At 43.0% G+C, this 17,575-nt stretch overlaps 1 protein-coding gene across 3 annotated transcripts in view; it reads right to left on the minus strand.

Annotated features, from left to right (window-relative positions):
* Positions 1-199: 199 nt before the first annotated feature.
* LOC146585589 (cyclic AMP-responsive element-binding protein 3-like protein 2) overlaps positions 200-17,575 on the minus strand; it is a 67,370-nt gene continuing 49,994 nt past the window's right edge. Inside the window, exons 3-8 of one of the 3 annotated variants that reach the window (XM_085322542.1) lie at positions 8,522-8,688; positions 6,178-6,265; positions 4,227-4,405; positions 3,498-3,644; positions 1,750-1,808; positions 200-364 (exon numbers count right to left, since the gene is read on the minus strand). In XM_085322542.1, coding sequence (XP_085178668.1) covers positions 292-364; positions 1,750-1,808; positions 3,498-3,644; positions 4,227-4,405; positions 6,178-6,265; positions 8,522-8,688 — 713 coding nt within the window. In that variant the 3' untranslated portion in view covers positions 200-291. Of the gene's footprint in view, positions 365-1,749; positions 1,809-3,497; positions 3,645-4,226; positions 4,409-6,177; positions 6,266-8,521; positions 8,689-17,575 lie in introns of all 3 variants that reach the window. The other 2 variants (XM_085322541.1, XM_085322543.1) reach the window with 2 other exon arrangements.

Consider the following 17,575-nt stretch of genomic DNA (forward strand, 5'->3'; position numbering starts at 1 on the left):
TGTAATGCAAATGCAGCTTGCAAGTCTGTTACCTCATTGGCCTCTTTTAATGTCTACTTTGTGTACTGAGTGTAATGTTTTTTTTTTTTTTTTTTTTTTTTTGTTATCTATCACTGATCATTTTTTTCTTGGGAAGTGGAAGAATCCAAAGAAAGGTGATAAGAGGTTTCCTGAGCATAATGCATGTTAATTTGAGGTTTCTTGAGCATAATGTATGTTAATTTAACACTTAACTTTCACATTTTCACCTTTCATTGTAACGCTACAGTTTTGCTTTAGCACCCTCATACTTTACCTATTAGTATTTTCCAGGACTTCAACCTTCTTACGCAGCTCACTATTTTCATTGGAACAGGTCTCAACTCTGGAGGAAGCATAAGGGAAAAAACGATAATTAAAAAAAAAAAAAAAAAATCAAACACTGAATACACTTTGAAGATAAATTTTAAAACAAATTGAACACACTTTCACAGAGAGATCTATGGTCTTGCCTACATTTAATGAAAAGCTACACCAACCAGCTTTATCAGATGCTTTAACCATACTTCATGGTGTAAAATACATTGCAAAAGAAACTACTAGTTGTATAGCATCTCCTTACACTGCTCCAAACCATGTAGGTCTAACTCTTTCAGAATAGGTTGTAACTACTCTTTGCCCCATGGAACAGAAAAGGCAAAGACGCTGCTTGGATTTTTCCCTCTGCATCATGCCATAGGACAGGGACTTCAGAAGTCACAGAGTATGCCATATGTATGTTGTTAGTAGGTATGTTGTGTAAGGGTATGCCGTATGTGCATTTCATTGCTAAGTTGAGGCACCATGCAATTTATTAAATGCCATGCATCTGAAATTGTATCCTTGAATTTCAAGTTTCTAGGAGTTAATAAACCAAAAGACTCATTTCCAAGAGACCATTTTTCTTTTCCACACTGCCTCAAGAAGCCTAAAGGAGATTACCACATGACATGCAACAAAAAAGGTTCAAAGTTAAACTATGGGATTCAAAATACAACCAGCCTGAATATCTTCAAGAAAGAGAAAGGTAACAGAGAAACAGCTTTGTTATCTGTATGTGCACACTGCAGTTCCATGGAAGTCTGGGAAAGCAAGGCTCTTTCATAAGGGTATTAAGAATAAAAGGAAATTACCAAGGTTATCACCAAAGATGGTACACAGGATTTAAAAGATCCATCTGGTGAAGGGATAAGGAAAAACAAAAACAAAAACAAAAACTTGTTTATTGGAAGAAAGATTAATTTGGGCTATAGATTACACACTGAGGGTTTGGGTCCTTCTTGCTTAAGGAAGCTGATGGGTCACAAAGCTGTTTTCCTTAGTCCTGTTTATTCCCCCAGGACTCTTGATTCATCAACTTCTTATTTCTATCTCCATCTGCATTGAAAGACAGAAGGTATTCATTTTGAAACTACCTTTCTGCAGACAATGCTTGCCCACAAGGCCGGAGTCACAGGAGGTAGAGGCTAATAGCAGATTGGTCTTGCCTTGTCTTAAGTTTTAAGGTCTTTCCCAGCACTTTAGCAATGTCTTTGAGGTAGACAGTTACATGTGCGCCACCTCAGCATGTGTACAAGCAGAAGCCAAAGAAGGGCCTTTTCTCTGTCACAACCACGAGGTGGCAGCTGGCACTTTGTACATGAAACAGTCCCAGCATCAACAGCTGGATCCCTTCCCATTCCAGCAACTAGTGTTATTGGCCCATTTGAAACAGGAAGGAGATTGGCTTACTTTTTTTCCAGGCTGTCCATGTATTCTTTCTTTTTTCTTCTACTTTCTTGAGCAGAGATCTAAGACAATAAAGAAGGAGGATGAAAGATACCAAATACTGGCATAGAAAAAAGGCAGCAGAGATGAGTTAATAAACTAGTAAAAAGCCCTGACATTATTAGATTCAAGCCTCTGTTCTATTCTTATTTCTATTCCTGGCAAACAAAGCATTGACTTGGTCTGTTTCCACATCCTGAAGCAAGATTGCTCCTCAGTAGTAAGAGAAGAATCACTCCCTGCTCCAACAGACCTTACCTTCATCAGTAAATCAGATTCATCTGGAGAGAAGATGATCCCAGAACAAAGCCAGCATCTGAGACAGGAAAAAACGATGCATGGACTAGAAAGCAGCTGTATAGAAAACGACCTGGGGGTCCTGATGGACAATGTGCCAAACATGAGCTAGGAATGTGGCTCCAATGGTAAAGTAAAAGCCAATAGCATCCTGGACTATATTAGCAAGACTATAGCCAGCAGATTGAGGGAAGCGATCTTTTCTGTCTGTTCAGCAGTTGCAAGACCACAGCTGGAGCAGTTCTAGGCTCTGAAATAAGTATTTTGGACATACTGGAGCAAGTCCAAAGGAGGGTAACCACTGTAAGAAGCGTGCTGAAACACATGACGTGAGAGGTTGAGTAAGCTGAATTCGTTCAGAATTAAAAGAAGGCTAAGGGGAGATTCTCTTACCATCTTCAAGTATCTAGTACAAGAGTATAGTAAAGATGAAGACAGAGTCTTCTCAGAGGGGCACAGCAATTGAACAAGGGGCATCAAATACAAGTTGCAACAACAGAAATTCCAACTGAGAACATCTTTTTTAATCAGTCTAATATGGAAACAGGTTGGCCAGACAGGCTGAAGACTCTGCACTTTTATGAGCTTTACTGGACAAATCCCTAAGCAAATTGATCTAAGTTGATCCTGCTCTGAGCAAGGTGTTGAACCCAAAGACCTCCAGAAATACCCTCCAATCTAGGGGACTGATTCTGTGAAAGTGGTACATAAAATGCATAAGGCCACTTTCAAACATTTTGGGAAATTACACTGCAAAAGCAAATTCTAATTCAGTGCAAGCAAATTTACACCTTTATCTGCAAAATCAACAACTGAATGTGTTAACTTCAAAGACATGTAAATGTCCATCAGAACATAGGAGTTGGCCAGGCCTGAAAAACTGTCCCTATCCTATCACTACTGGAACTGTCCCTGCTCCTCCCTATCATTAGCTCTTCCTCATGTTGGAAGAGAGAGAGAAGACTCTTAGGGCATTTCAGAGCCTGGCACCTACCATTCATTTGAAGGTCATGAAATTTAGTAATCAAAAGACAAGGGCATGGAAGTACATCAGATTTTAAAACCTCAAATAATAGACAAGAACACCTTCATCACCACGGGAAGAACAAAAAGGTCTCTGCCTACTCTAAGGGAAAATATACTGCTTTTAAAATTGAGCCACGTAACAGTGACTGAAGACTCTACTTGCTAAATACTCTATTGTTCATGTGTTCAGGTAAATACCTAGACAGAAAGGAACAATCACAGTGATAGACAATTTGATGGATGTGTTTAGAAACAAAGGCAAACACTTTTATTATAAACCTTTACAGTATTCAACAGTACTACAGACCATTACAGCATAATTACTGCAGCACTTTTTTAATGAAGGATGAGTAGACATTACCCATCAAAGCTGCTAGACTAACATTTACCTTGTTCTTTATTTTCCTGCGTATTTTCTTCAGTACTTTTTCCTCTGCTTTCGTCAGGGGCAGTTTAGTAGGGATTGGGTATCCCTCTGCTATTAGTGTCCTCTTCTCCTCCTCTGTCAGGATGAGTGGGCCAGTCCCCTGTAATTTCTGCAAGTGTCACAGAAATGAAACAGTTAAACAGTAAATGTACAGAGCCATAGAGCAAAAGGTGTGAAGGAAGAGACACAACAGCTCTCCAGCTTCCGAAGACATTCTACTACTACAGTAGCTCCTTGAAGTTAGGGATGTATGGAAGGGTAAGACCTTTTAGATAGCTTGCATTCAGAGACTGAATGTTTGGGGCAGGATTCCCTCAAAACAGTTGCTTTTGATCCAGCTCTGCACACACTGAAGCCAACAAAACTCCTGTTGGTTCAAATGAGGAAAGAGATAAGTAAGAAGCACTACTGAAAATCCCTCCCTAAAGATCACCATTCGCTCTCCAAGACACAGGGAGGGACAGTAGGACAGATGCCAGGGACAGCAAACCCTAGGAGGGCTGCACCCTAATGCCAAACACAACCCATGATAAGAGAAGCCACACAAAACTGTGCATCCCTGTCAACTTAGAGGAAAGCACAGGCCATTCACTGTAGGAAGAAAGCAGATAAGTGAGCAGGAAATACTGGATCTGGAGTTTTGCAGAGATTTGAGGGGAAAAAAAGTCTGGAAAAATCCAGCCCAACTCACGTGTGGCGCAGTCAGGAGAGGAGAATTGGAGAGTGCTGAAGTTGTACGTGATGTCACTTTAGCCGTGGCTTGTAGCTGGATTGGGCTTGAAGGAGGGAGAGACCTAGTTGGGCTCTGCCCACCCTCAGAGTCACTGCCATGGCTGCTGGGAGGGGTTGGAGGTAAATGCAGGGGATCCACTGCTGAATGACAAGAGAGAAACACAATACAAGATTTTGAGGTGCTACTTCAAACTTCCACCAGGGCCACCATCACCCAGCTCCCAGAAATAAGTCTGCTAAAAGACAGATCAGGTAGTAACCACAAAGGTTCTCAGACCACACAGGTCTCTGAAGGAAAAATAAAAAGCAGCAACAATCCTCAGGTTCAACAGGCAGAGCAGAGCTCTGTGTATGTGCTCCAGTCATTTCTCTCTACACTTGAGCTTCTTCTCAAATGCTTTGAGGTGGAAACGCAACTTTCCACTACCAGTTCTGTACCTCTAGAAAGCAGTATTAGCAGAGAGGGCTCTGAACCAGTATGCTTTATCTTCAAAACCAGTAGTCTTTTCTAACTTTGCTATGAATTAAACAAGTATTTTTTGAGAGCAGGCATCATGTGCTAGATGTTGTATGAACAGGGAGGAAAGAAACTCTGCCTCCTGAAATCCTAACAGATTCGCATATCTGGGAAGTAGTAAAAACCTAGTGACAGAGAAGGCTTTAAATGTGCTGATGGAGCAGGTGCAGCACAGGTCACCACCACAGGAACCACTCTCATATTGTGCTGGCCAGTACCATTAGCAAACTTCTGCTGCACTCGCAGCCAGAAGAACCTATGCTAGAACTGGCAATCTGAGTGTTTGCCTAGACCAAGAGAAACAGTGCAGTGTCTCACCTACTCACATTACCTGGGCAATTTAGCAGACATCCAAAACTAAGTCATTACTTCTCTGATATAAATTTATAGTGGTCACAAGTGGGAGGAAGAAGGTGCAGGGCTGGATTTGCCACCTTCAACTCCTTTTATGCATTGGGAATTTGAGTTGAAAAGATCAGATGGGTAGTGGGGGAGAAAAGAAGAAAAATAGTAACAGAAAASCTTTTCTACATGAGCTCCTTTTGGTTTAGCATCTTAACTCTAGTGGTTGCCAGGAGATGATACATACTAGTAAGACAGAAAGGCTCTTAATACCACAAACTCAGCAATCCTGTCTATGCCCTGTGTCCAGATAAATCCTCCCTTTTCTGAAATGCTAAGCCATTTGCTTAGTTCCCTAGAGCACTTACACTTATCTACATAACTAAATTCAGTAACAAAACATCAAGTATTCCTAACTGAGATGCAATTATCTTCTCAAACTTCAAGCTTTCAAGCTTTTCCTGGGTTAACAGATTACGTGCCACTAAATTGTGTTATATTTCCAGGACAGGGATCATCTCTCTTCCTCCCTCATTTGTACATTACCTAGTCTAAAGGGACCCAGATTGTTCTTAAAAATCCAGCAAAACATCTGTTTTTAGCATATTAACTTCATTTCAAATAAATTCACATCCTTGCTTTCCTATCACAAGACAAAGTGGTTAAAACAGAAGAGTTTCCATTTATGCTCTTCATAATTTCTATCCCTCACTGAAGTTCCCACAAATTCATCTCTTTTCTAGCCTAGATAATCTCGTGCTTTAAGGATTCAAACTCCCCCCAGCAACAGTACAATTGTTAATAAGTTACAGATAAAAAAAAGGGGGGGGGGGAGGGGAATCATTTTCTCTGTGATGAGCATAGAAGAATGTATAAATAGGTTAGACAGAGGCTGGTTTCTTTAGCAGCCTGAGTCAAATCCCTAGAAGGCAAGGGCTTGAGCCTAAAGATTAACACAGAGAACAATGAAGCCAAATATTCAATCAGAGTAAAGTATGTTCATTCTGCGTTCTGGTCATCTCTGGTGCACCTGGGTTGGTAATTAACAGACCTTCCTTAGAAGACAGGTTCAGGAACTGATCCACTTCATGTGGCTCCAATTTAATCTCTGGAAGAACTTTCTGGCTCAGTGGTTTCATCTAGAAAAGAAAAATTAACAGCCTGAGAACCCAAAGTGTACATCTTAAAATCTTAGTAGAATGATGCAAAGACAACTTCTCCATAAATGGAGAGATTTCTTTCTCCTCCTGCTCTGCTATAAGCAAAGCTTTAATTGCTTCTCCACACAATTTGCTAAGCAAGGCTAGAGAGAATACTGTCCTGACTACTCTTGCTGTGGCTTTTCATACTACTATATTTAGCTAAATAAAAGATTATGCCTCAGAGATGACATTTCAGACTGAAAGCTAGCATGCAACCCACTCAAATTACTTCTCTTAGCAACAGAGCTTCTGCTAGCATTTGCCGGACCGCCTGGTCGGTTTGAGCAGAGACTGAATGCTCCACGCAGTGAGTGAGAATCAGAGACCACCAGAGGCAGGAGAGGAGGGCTGCATCCCGGAATATGGAGAGAGTTGTCACCTGGGAGTGAGATCAAGGTGCCCGTCACTAACCACTGGATTATCACACCCAAGTTTAATTCACAGTGTGGGAGAGAAGGAATGGAGACAGCCACAGCCGACCACAGTTCAGAGGACAACTGGCTTGCCTTATTGACAGGCCTGTGGTGCCAGGTTGCCAAGCCCTTAGCCAGAGTTTGCCTTGCTTCCAGATGCTGCAATCCCAGGCCTGAGGAAAGCCAGGCTAGCATCAGCATGGTAGGTGCAGCCAAAATCTCTCTTAATAGCCTGTGTAAAYAATCCATGTAATGTTAGTCTCAAGATATCCTCTTTGCAATATCACAGAATCACTGAGGTTGGAAGGGACCTCTGGAGATCTAGTCCAATCCCYCTGCTCAAGCAGAGTCACCTAGAGCACACTGCACAGGATCCCATCCAGGCAGGTTTTGAACATCACCAGAGAAGGAGACTCCACGACCTCCCTGGACAACCTGTTCCAGCGCTCTGTCACTCTCACAGTAAAGAAGCTCTTCCTCATATTCAGGCGGAACTTCCTGTGTTTCAGTTTGTGCCCGTTGCCGCTTGTCCYGTCACCTGGGAYAACTGAAAAGAGTCTGGCCCCATCCTCTTGACACCCCCCTCCTTAAAGTATTTGTATTCATTGATAAGATCACCCCCTCAGTTTTCTCTTTTCCAGGCTAAACAGACCCAGCTCTCTCAGCCATTCCTCGTAGGCAGATGCTTCAGCCCTCTGATCATCCTCATGGCCCTACGCTGGATTTGCTCCAGTAGCTCCATGTCTCTCTTGTACCGGGGAGCCCAAAATTGGACACAGGGCTCGAGATGAGGCCTCACCAGGGCTGAACAGAGGGGCAGGATCACCTCCCGCGACCTGCTGGCAACACTCTTCCTAATGCACTCCAAGATACCACTGGCCTTCYTGGCCACAATCATGACATCCCAACCTATTGCAAGATCACGCACTGGAGACAGCATATTCAGACTACCAGAGGATTATGGGAAAGCCATGTTTCAGTTCAAGTTTCTCATGGAATTATTTCTGTTGCAAATATTTCTGATCCACAGTCAAGTGGGAATGTTTATTGTCAACACAGTAACTCTGGCCTGATAYCATACCCTGGGGACGGAGAACAGTCACACTTTTTCGTCCACTGATGAGGAACTCTAGGTAGCTGTCAGCTGCTGCAGTTTATTCACTTTAGCCCAAACAGATTCAAACCAAGCCCTTGTGAAAGCCCACTGGCTGCTCCAGCTGTGGTCAGAAAGGCCTCACAAATGTTCCTTATTAGGCAGGCTGGTTTGGAAGCAGCAGTAGTTCAAAACATCAGAACTTGACAGATCTGGCAAAAGTGACTTAGTAGGCAAACAGGGAAACTCTCCAGTTATTTCAAATGAGGAATCTCATTTTAATTAAGGCAGGCACAGTAGCACTAAAGCAAGTCATTAGGAAGGACAATTATTTTGTCACAGACTCAGCAGGACAAATGGGTTAGTTGGTCTGAGTGGGAATGGTTCAGAAGAGACTATTTAAATGTTTTCAGAAACACAGTGCCTCAGGCTTTGGCATCATCCATCCAGCATAAAAGAGAAAGCTGTRCATCTAGCAATTAATACTTGAATATACAGATGTCTCTTTTGAAACACAAACTCTTAARCAGTAGTGAGACACCAGCAAACATTAAGAAATGCTAAAGACGACTGTAGTGGGCACTCCGAATCAAGGAGCACTGGTACCAAGAAGGCTACACTGGTTTGCCGAGTCTTAGGAAAATGTGTTTAATTGTACAGGGAGGAGAACAGGAAGTCTGCAAGTACCATGGCATCAGTCTGTAGCTCAGGTTGTTCCCCCTCCAGCAATGTGGCGGTGACAGTGAGACTGACAGAGGGAGTAAGGCCTGCTGTCTCGCACAACACTGCCTCAGTCTTTATTGTAGTTGGAGTCAGTTCGGAACCCAAACACCATTCCTCATTTTCCAGATCACCTGCCAAGGAAAGAAATTAGATACCACATGTTTAGGTCAGAGATAGACAGAATACCAATGAAAATAATGTCATCCCTCCTCCAGAGAAAGGAAACAAACACAGAAGGTATTTCAGTCTATCAGCAAAACTCTGCCCTTACGATCCAGCTCTCAGTCAATGCAGACAACTGTGTCGTTTCAGGGCTGTAACCTAATCCTAGCCTCAGGACACAGAGAGGAGTAGTGAGGAAAGACACAGAGCATTAATCCCCATATATTGCCAAAAGCTGCTAACACGCAGCAGAACAAGACTAAACAAGCCATCCGGTAAAGCAGCCTGGGAGCTATGTTCTATACACATTAATATCTGCTGACTCAGTTTTATTCTTCCTTGCAGAGGCGACGTTTAACCAGACTTCTGCTCCTTCTATTGCTTGCAATCATCAAATAGCTGGAGAGGTTAATTATACTTCTTAAAAACAAAGGATTTTTTCACTCTCTCAAATTCAGGATTTTCCCCCAAAGATTCATTTAGTAAGTATTAAAGAAGGTAATGGCTTTGATGATTTCATAGGCGMACCAGTGTCATGGTGATCATACTAATTTCCTCCCCAGAGCATCTGGGAATCACAGCACAGAATGCATATTTTGACTGGTAGCAATGAAACCTGCATCACATGTTGGCAGAACCATCCTGAGGCCCCGTGCACTGTAATTGCTAATCAGCAGAAAGCCACGCAGCTTTTCACTGGACAAAGCCAAAGTCTTTGTCTTGTACCATCAAGAACTGGAAGAACATGGTAMAGTAAGCAAGCTGTTTGCTCCCAATCTGTATTCAAACAGCCACTGAGGAGACAGACGTTTGGGCTTGCCCAAAAGAGAGAGACTCTCCTGAGTCTAAAACAGGAGAGAGGAACAAGAACTTGGAAGGATTCAACATTTAAAATAGTTCCATAAGGTTACTAACAGGCCCATTTTTTACCATGCAAATGCACAGACAAGTTTTGGCTGTTGTAATTCTAACTTGAAAAGCCTCCCAAGCCTATTGCTGGAGTTTAGTAGCATAAGACCTTCTTTTCTCTTGCACGAGAGTACCTTACACCAGCTGTGCTGCATTCCAGTGGCAAACACCACAATCCTCACCCATGCCTTAGTAATAGCTCAGACGCACGTTCCAAAAATCGAGCAATTGCAACCCAAACATAAATATAAGTAACAGAAGAGYGCTGGTCTCTTTCAGTGCTCTCTTTTCTACATTCACATGCAGTATTTACTTCATATATGCAATGAAAGCAGAGAGCGAGCACATTCACAAATGTAAGTATGGCTAGGGCATGGCAACACAGCTTTGAATTAACTGCAAGCTGCATCAACACCATGGGGGCAGCGCGCAGAATCACCTCATTCAGCACYGAAATGTAGCCACAAGGTGCTGCAAATGGTCTAGAAAGGTGGTAAGAGCCTTGCACATCTGACAATATCAAGATGGTGAGATGTTAGAGTTCAGCTGCAAATGGGTAATCAAAGAAAGGACAAGCTGACACAGCCTCCATGCTTCTGYTGTCTGCTGTTGTTAAGACCACATGCACATACAGCACACTGGCGAGGGGCTGAATGACGGGAAGAGGAGGTATGTACATCTCCAATGCTAGTAATTACTTTGCGGTAGGACCTAACATTCACTGCTGGCAAGGAAAGAGGTAATTTGAGCAAAGACACACCAAGGAATTAAAAATGAAAATATATATCCTGTAATCAGAAGCTTCAGAACAGCAAGCCTAGTTCTGCCAAGACAAGTAACGGTACAGAAAGGGCTAAGCACCATATTTAAGTTTCAGGAAGGCTTCTTCCCGAAGCCTTCCTGGGAAATACAGAAATACAAAAATAGAAGTGTTTATCAAAAAAAGAGGTAGTATTGTCTAAATATTAGCTCAGGAGAGAGGACATTGCTCTCTTTCAACCCTCCCTGTCCCTCTCAAACACAAGAACATAGTTCCCTCCCTMCTCACGGCAATGAAATATTCAGCAGATCAGTGGACTCCCTCTAGTATGCTGTGTGTCGATCATTCAGATAAGACCTTTAAAGTGGTATCTTTGCCTGCAAACTGAATCCCTTGACAATGCAGCTTTTAAAGTTTGTTTGGATAACTTCTGCCAAAGACTCCCCCGCACTATGTTGTGCTGTGCCTTCACTTGTTGCCTCCCTCACCTCCAGGCTCAGCTATATTGTGGCAGTGCTACCTTGTGTAATCTACTTTAGACTCCCTTTGGGAGGGAAAGCTCCACACAAATGAGAGTTATCAGCAAACCAAGCAATCAGCCCTAAGCTTTCCAAAATTTGGATCGTTATACAAGTAGAGCAGAAAGCTAGTCACACGTTCCCAGCAGAACAGGGCACGTCCACTAAGGCTGTGTTTCAGGATGTTTATTATCTCTAATCCCCAGACTCACAAGGGTTCAGCTGCTATAACAGATCAAGATACATTGGCCCCCAACTAATCATTTTACTCCACCTGAAGCTGACTTTGCTGTTTACCCTGACGTCCCTGCCATCACCACTTAGGTCTGTGCACACTGCATGGAGTTATTCTAGGCATTAAAGGCAGTCTAACCAGCTCAAGGGGTTATAGATGGTTTTAGAGATATCAACATGCTGTATTTAACACTGAGACTACTTTGAAAAACTGCATCTAGCTCTTTGTTGACATTGCCTCATATATGACAGCTCATTCCAGATGAAAAATCCTATGAAAAGAAGGGATGGCGCAACACATTGATTGAATCTCATCATGATACTCTCCTCTCCCCGTCTTCCCCAAGCCAGTGCTACACATGCGCTATCACTGTCAGAGCCACACAACAATTTTCTTTCCTCTGATGCATTCAAGTTTCTGCAGTCACTAGGGATCCAAGAGATCTACAGTGGCATTTCCCACTCTTCTTCCTCCTCTTCCTGAGCACAGTTCATTGACAGTATTTTAAAATTATTTTCAATTTATTCTTAAAATAGCCTGTAAGAGTCTTAGTCCACTGTGCCAGGCACTGTACTAATAGAATAAAATGGCAATCCTTGCCTCAAACCCCTTGAGAAGGCTGCACAAAACCAGGCACCTTCAGATTACAGAATATTGGTCATATTGACAGGCACAGCACATCCTTTAGGACAACAGTATTTCTGATGGAGTGGTCTAAAGAAGAACAAAGAGACAGGTTTCATGGAAGGATGAGAACAAGCAAGAAGGTGCACAMAAAATACTAAAACAAAAGGCAGTGGAAGCTGGCCCAAAAGGCCCGCTGAAGAGAAGTGACTTCTCCAAAGCAAATGAGATATGATATGGAAAGAGCGGGGTCTAGAAATCAAAGGCAAGTAGTTTATAGTTGACATGATTCAGGATAAACAGTGGAAGGATTGAGACAGAGTCCAAAACAACAGGGTAAGAAAGTGACTTTGGTGACTATATTCTAGATGGATATGAATAGGACAATAGTATAATGCCAAAGYCAGACAAAATACACTGCAAATGATTCAGACATATGAAAAGAAAGCCTGAACAAGAGATTTATTTATACAAGTAGCTAGGAAAATCCACATCCTAGAGATGGTCACCTTGGCTGTTACAAAATAAACAGATAAAATCTCTTCTAAGGCTTTGAAACCCTGACTCCAAAGTTCACAGTTATACAAATGACTGCTAGTCCCCTTAACCAGCTGAAATTTCTTGTGAACTTCAAAGCTCCATTGTGCAAAAACACTTCAAGTAAGAAATACTCCCCCTCACAAGTTCACAAATACTGGGCATTTGGGGACTATGGAATATGTCACTGAAGTGGTCCACACACTGCTTAGCATAATTTTGGCTAAAGCRTTTACATACAACACACTAGCACTGTTAAAGGGCATATACAAGTTACATTAACTGAACATTAACATAATRTAATAAAGCACCCAGGTATTAAGAAATATCTGCAAAGGTTCAATTGTTCAATTCAGTGTGCTTTTGCACATTAAATCAATCTAAAAAAAATGAGCCTGTCATAATAATGGGTTCATACAATTTGTTTGCAAAATCTGTGCCTTACCCAACATGCAGCATGCATGGGGTTCCCTCCACCAAATAGCTAGACCATGTTCCGTTATTCTCAGTGCCTTATTTCTCCTTTGTTACGGACAATCCAAATTCTGCTCCCATGAAGCTGTTTGATTCTGCGCTAGCAGAGAATTAAAATGCTTCACCAACTTGAATGAACTTCTTTCCACAGTGTTTCTGGGGATTCAAGTGAGCCAAGGAGAGATTAAGGCCAAAAAATACGCAGTAACTTAAAATGGCCAGTTGGAAACATTTAGAATTGGACTTCTTCAGATGATCTAGCACTGCTGCTATACTTTACATTGTCAAAACACAGTTTGCATTGAGTTCAGGTACAGCTGTGAGTGTTCAGCACTTCTGCAAATCAAATACGAGAATTTCAAAACAAGCATCCAAAAATATAATTCATCACAAYAGAGGGTTTGGGACATGTTTATCTAAGATTTTCTGTGGTCAAGACCAGAATTACATTTATTTGAATGGCTTTTATGTGCTGCTTTTGTCATTAAGCTTGCCTCACTTTTCCTCTACTCCTGTTTAGCATGCATCTTTCAGCTACTTCCACCTGGAACTGGAGGGGAAGGGAAAGCAAACAACAGCCAATGTCACTGGTATTTTCATGCCAAAAAAAAAAAAAAAAGTACCTATCAGGCCCCATTTCTGTGAAAGATCAGCTCCTGCGGAGCTCTCATGCAACTTCCAAGTATTGAAGTAAGTATTCAGGTTTCTTTCTTCTCAGAACCAAAAAATTTTAGGCTGTTGTTTAAATTGAATAATGGTAACTCAGAGAAAGGATCAGAASTATTTTTAACACTCAGATTTGCTTCAAAGGCTGTAAGAGCCTATCAAATTATCGTAAAATTGCTATCTATTTCTGCATTCACTAAAAAACAYTAAAATCATGTATTTTAAACAGTGTATAACATGCAGCTTTCTGGGATACTCACACTTTTCTGAAGAAATGCAACATTTTTCTTTTTTCTTTGTTTCACACAACATTGTGGGAAAGCAGAGGAGGAAAAGGGGACAATAAAGCTGAAATGCTTATTTAATCTGACAGTTTTCTTCATAGTGTCCAAGTTCCCAAGTAGCGTTGCTTTGTGCCTTTTTTTTTTAATTATTTACTTCTACTAAACATTATACTTTTCTTTCTCGAGACCAATTCTTCAATTCTGCCCAAAGTATCTCCCTTCCCGAAGGAAAAAAGGAAAAATTTCTCCTAAGTTTACTCTCTCTTACAGGCACACTGAGAAGTAGAGCTTACAAAATACCTAAAATATCTCCCTTACTCCCCTTAYGCAGCTCAGCTCAGCACTGTTCATTAAAGAATTGAACAGATGCACCTTTTGCACAGATAGGCAATTCACGTCAACAACTTGCTACATATATTTAAGCAAGYGAAATTAGAGATGTCCTCTCTATCTTTTCCACCTGCTCTCTCAAGTAGCGAGAATGTAACCATTCAGAGACAAGGCAATTTTCACCTTTATACAGCACCACTAGACAAACCAACTAATGTGAAGGACRTGCTACTGAATGTGTCCTTGAAACGAAACAAACCAAAAAAAAACCCACAAAACAACAACAAAAAAACCCACACCACCATCACCACCATGCAAGATTATAATCATGCAAAAGACAGATGTATGCAGTGCATGTCACTGAAAATAAGCCTGAAAGTATAAATTATAAAAGCATTCACGGATATCTTGATCTCACCACCCTAGACCCAGAGTGTCCTGCACTGGGCCTGTACAGAATGAAGTGACAGTCCTTGTCCCTGCAAAGTTCACTGTCCAAGCAGCAGATAAAACAGAGAGATAGAGACAAGTCAGGGAACCTAAGGAGACAACAAGAGAGCACGAGTCCTAGCGACATACAGAGATATCAGAAGAGTCATCTCTGGACAAGGTACTTCAAGAACTTCTCTAATGATTCAAGCTCTCCTTCAGCCAAGAGTATCTAAATACTTTCGCTACATCCTGGATTTTAGGAATAGGGCTGCTTTTGCTCCATGACAGACCCTGTGCTGCGACCATGAACTGCGGGGGCTGGGACACAAAACCCACAGGGCTCGTCTGCCAGAGATCRCCTTTCCATCAGCAGTTAAAGCCACCGGTACAGCCAGCTTTGGCTCCAAGCCTGACCCCAGGCCCTTACGGCTGCGTGGCCGCTTTCTGCGCAGCGGTGCTGCGCACGATGGGAGGCAGGCTGAGGCTCTGCTCCTCACGTCTCAGTGAGACCCTCCAAATCAGAGGGGGCACTTCAACTCGAAGGCCCACATCTGCAAAGCTGTACTTTGGACAAGCGCTCGGCCCTTGCCTAGACCCTTTCAGGTCCCTGCCCCTTATGGAGCTAGTGGCATGATCTAAGGGCACCCACTAGGGTCTACAGTGTAGAGAAATACTGCGGACCAGGAGCAAAGGGAAGCAGAACAGCAAGAGGGAAATGTCTCCAGTAAGAGGCTTCCAACTTTGCCATGGGGGAACCAGCTTCTTGCTCGTCCTGTTGGAAGAAATACCCCACCATGAGCTGAAAAGAGCCTCTGCTCTCTCGAAGATTACAGGCATGGTGCTGAATGTGCCASTCGCAGGAAACTATGACATCCACAGCTCAGCAGCCTGCGCCTTCTCCGGCCTCTGAAGGGCAAGCCGGCCATTTCTGGAGAAATAACTGTTTCCTTGTCTCCCTCCTGGTCTCGCGCAGTCCCTGGTGCCCAGCTCCGCGCTCGCTGGCCTCCCCTAACACCCGCGGGCAGACAGAAGCCCCCTTCATCATGCCTGAAACGTTAAACTCGGCGGCCACCACCGCCCCACCTCTCCTCCTCGAGATGGGAGCGCCGGCATTCATCGGCAAACGGCTGCTTTTTACGGGTTTCCAGGTGGCCTTCCCCGCTCCCCGCACGCGCACACGCTCCCGCTGCCACCACCACCACAAACAACGAAACCCGAGCCGCCGCCGGCTTGACAAAGAGGGCACTGAGCCGCTGCCAAGCGCCGGGGTCCTTTTCAAGCTGCCAGGCAGGGAAAACGAAATAAAGGGGAAAGAGATGAGCGACAGCAATACGCGACCATCACAACACGCCGCAAGAGCGGCCTTTCTGCTAACGAAGGGTCGCCGCATTGCCCCTTTTCACGGCAGAGAATCCATCTACACCATCACCACCACCATCACAGGCAGCAAGACAGAAACAAGGCAACACCGTTCCTCCCAGGCCTAAGCGAAGCAGAGTCGATCCCCTCTTCCTGTGGGGAACCGGACAGTGTTTTTCAGAACCATCCTCTCACGTAAAACCAGCTCGGCAGTGTCACCGGGTCACAGGCTCCTGTTTAGCCCTTCTTCAGCTGGAGACTTTACCAGAGTATAGCTGCCAGCTAGGATAAAACTCCTACATTGGAAACTCCTGTTTCCAACGGGGGGGGGGGGGGGGGGTGGCAGAGGAAAAAAAAAAAGAAACGATTTTTATAGCATCGCCTTTTAYGCATGCCGAAACAGAGGCGAGCACTCACGCTTTGGCCACAGAACCGATGTCTCAGAAAGGAGCTTTCAGTGCTTCTATAGATCAGGTGAGGCCTGACAAGAAACTGCTCAGAATCCTCCACAAAAGAGGAGAAATTCAGGTCTTCCAATCACCACAGCGCATAGGTAGGCTTCCCCCCTCTCACTTCCAAGCAAAGCACAGTTCGTACTGATACAGAGGTCAGTTTATAAAGAAAGAAAAAGAGCGTTTGATACAGTGGCAAGAGGCACAGAGGTGTTATCTTGAATTTAGAGCCTTAASGCTTGCAACTATAAAAAGCCCTATAAAAGCTTACGATTTTTTTTAAAAAGGTATGTGAAAATTATCCACAGAAAYATTATGTTCAGTTAAAAAGGTTCTCTCTCATCCTTCTGAATTTTTTGCCCCACGCAGGTGCTGTGAGGAACTATTCACATTACAGCTGCAATCAGGCTTTGACGCACATTAAAAGGACTCGATGCTCACGGCAGATAACTAAGCGAACGTGAACTCCCAGTGCAACACTACTGCTAAAAGCGAATGAGATCACTGGCCCCAGAAACAGCAGAATGGGAAGTGGGAGGAGTATTCCCCAAATATTCATCATTAGCAGAAGTATTGCAGGGAAATCAGCTCCTGTGTTCACTTTGCCCAAAGTTTTGAAAAGGTTTAAAAAGGAACTGCAAGGAGCTTGGTGTCTAGGAGGGATGCCAGGCAGGGAAACACCAAAGAAGCTCACTTCATTTAAACTGTATACAAGCAGAAATCAAGAGGGAACTTAATCAGAGGCTACAAAATACCTGGGGAGAGAGACTTCTGAGAGTAGATGGCTCTTTACTGCAGCAGAARAAAAAGCCATTAGAGAGATCTACCTGGAACTGGAAGCTGAAGAAAGGGCTGACTGCAAATAAAGGTGTCAATTATTAACCATAAGGATAAATAATCACCAGCATGCCAACCTCTAAATCAAAACAGATGCTTTTTCAGAGACACTGTTGTCCAAGTAGAAATTATAGTTTTGATTAGGGGTGATCTATTGAGATTTGTGACTTCTGACATACAAAAGGTCAAAAGTCTTTTCATCCTTTACAGTCTGTGAACTAACACAGCTGCAGATTCTGCAGCTAACAAGGGCTGATTGCTTGCCTTCCACATAAAAGCTCTCCAAGACAGGCTATCACCACCAAACTACTTCCTCCCAGATTCTTAAATAAACAAACAAACAAAAACCCACACAGGAAAAAAGTTACACTGGCATGCACTTAAAAAAATAATCAGTATGATTCTGACAGTGTCTTTTCAGGACATAGTGAAATTTCTT

Source organism: Rhea americana, unplaced genomic scaffold, assembly GCF_003343005.1.
Source record: "Rhea americana isolate MKP2758 unplaced genomic scaffold, rheAme1 scaffold_79, whole genome shotgun sequence".
Taxonomy (NCBI): domain Eukaryota; kingdom Metazoa; phylum Chordata; class Aves; order Rheiformes; family Rheidae; genus Rhea; species Rhea americana.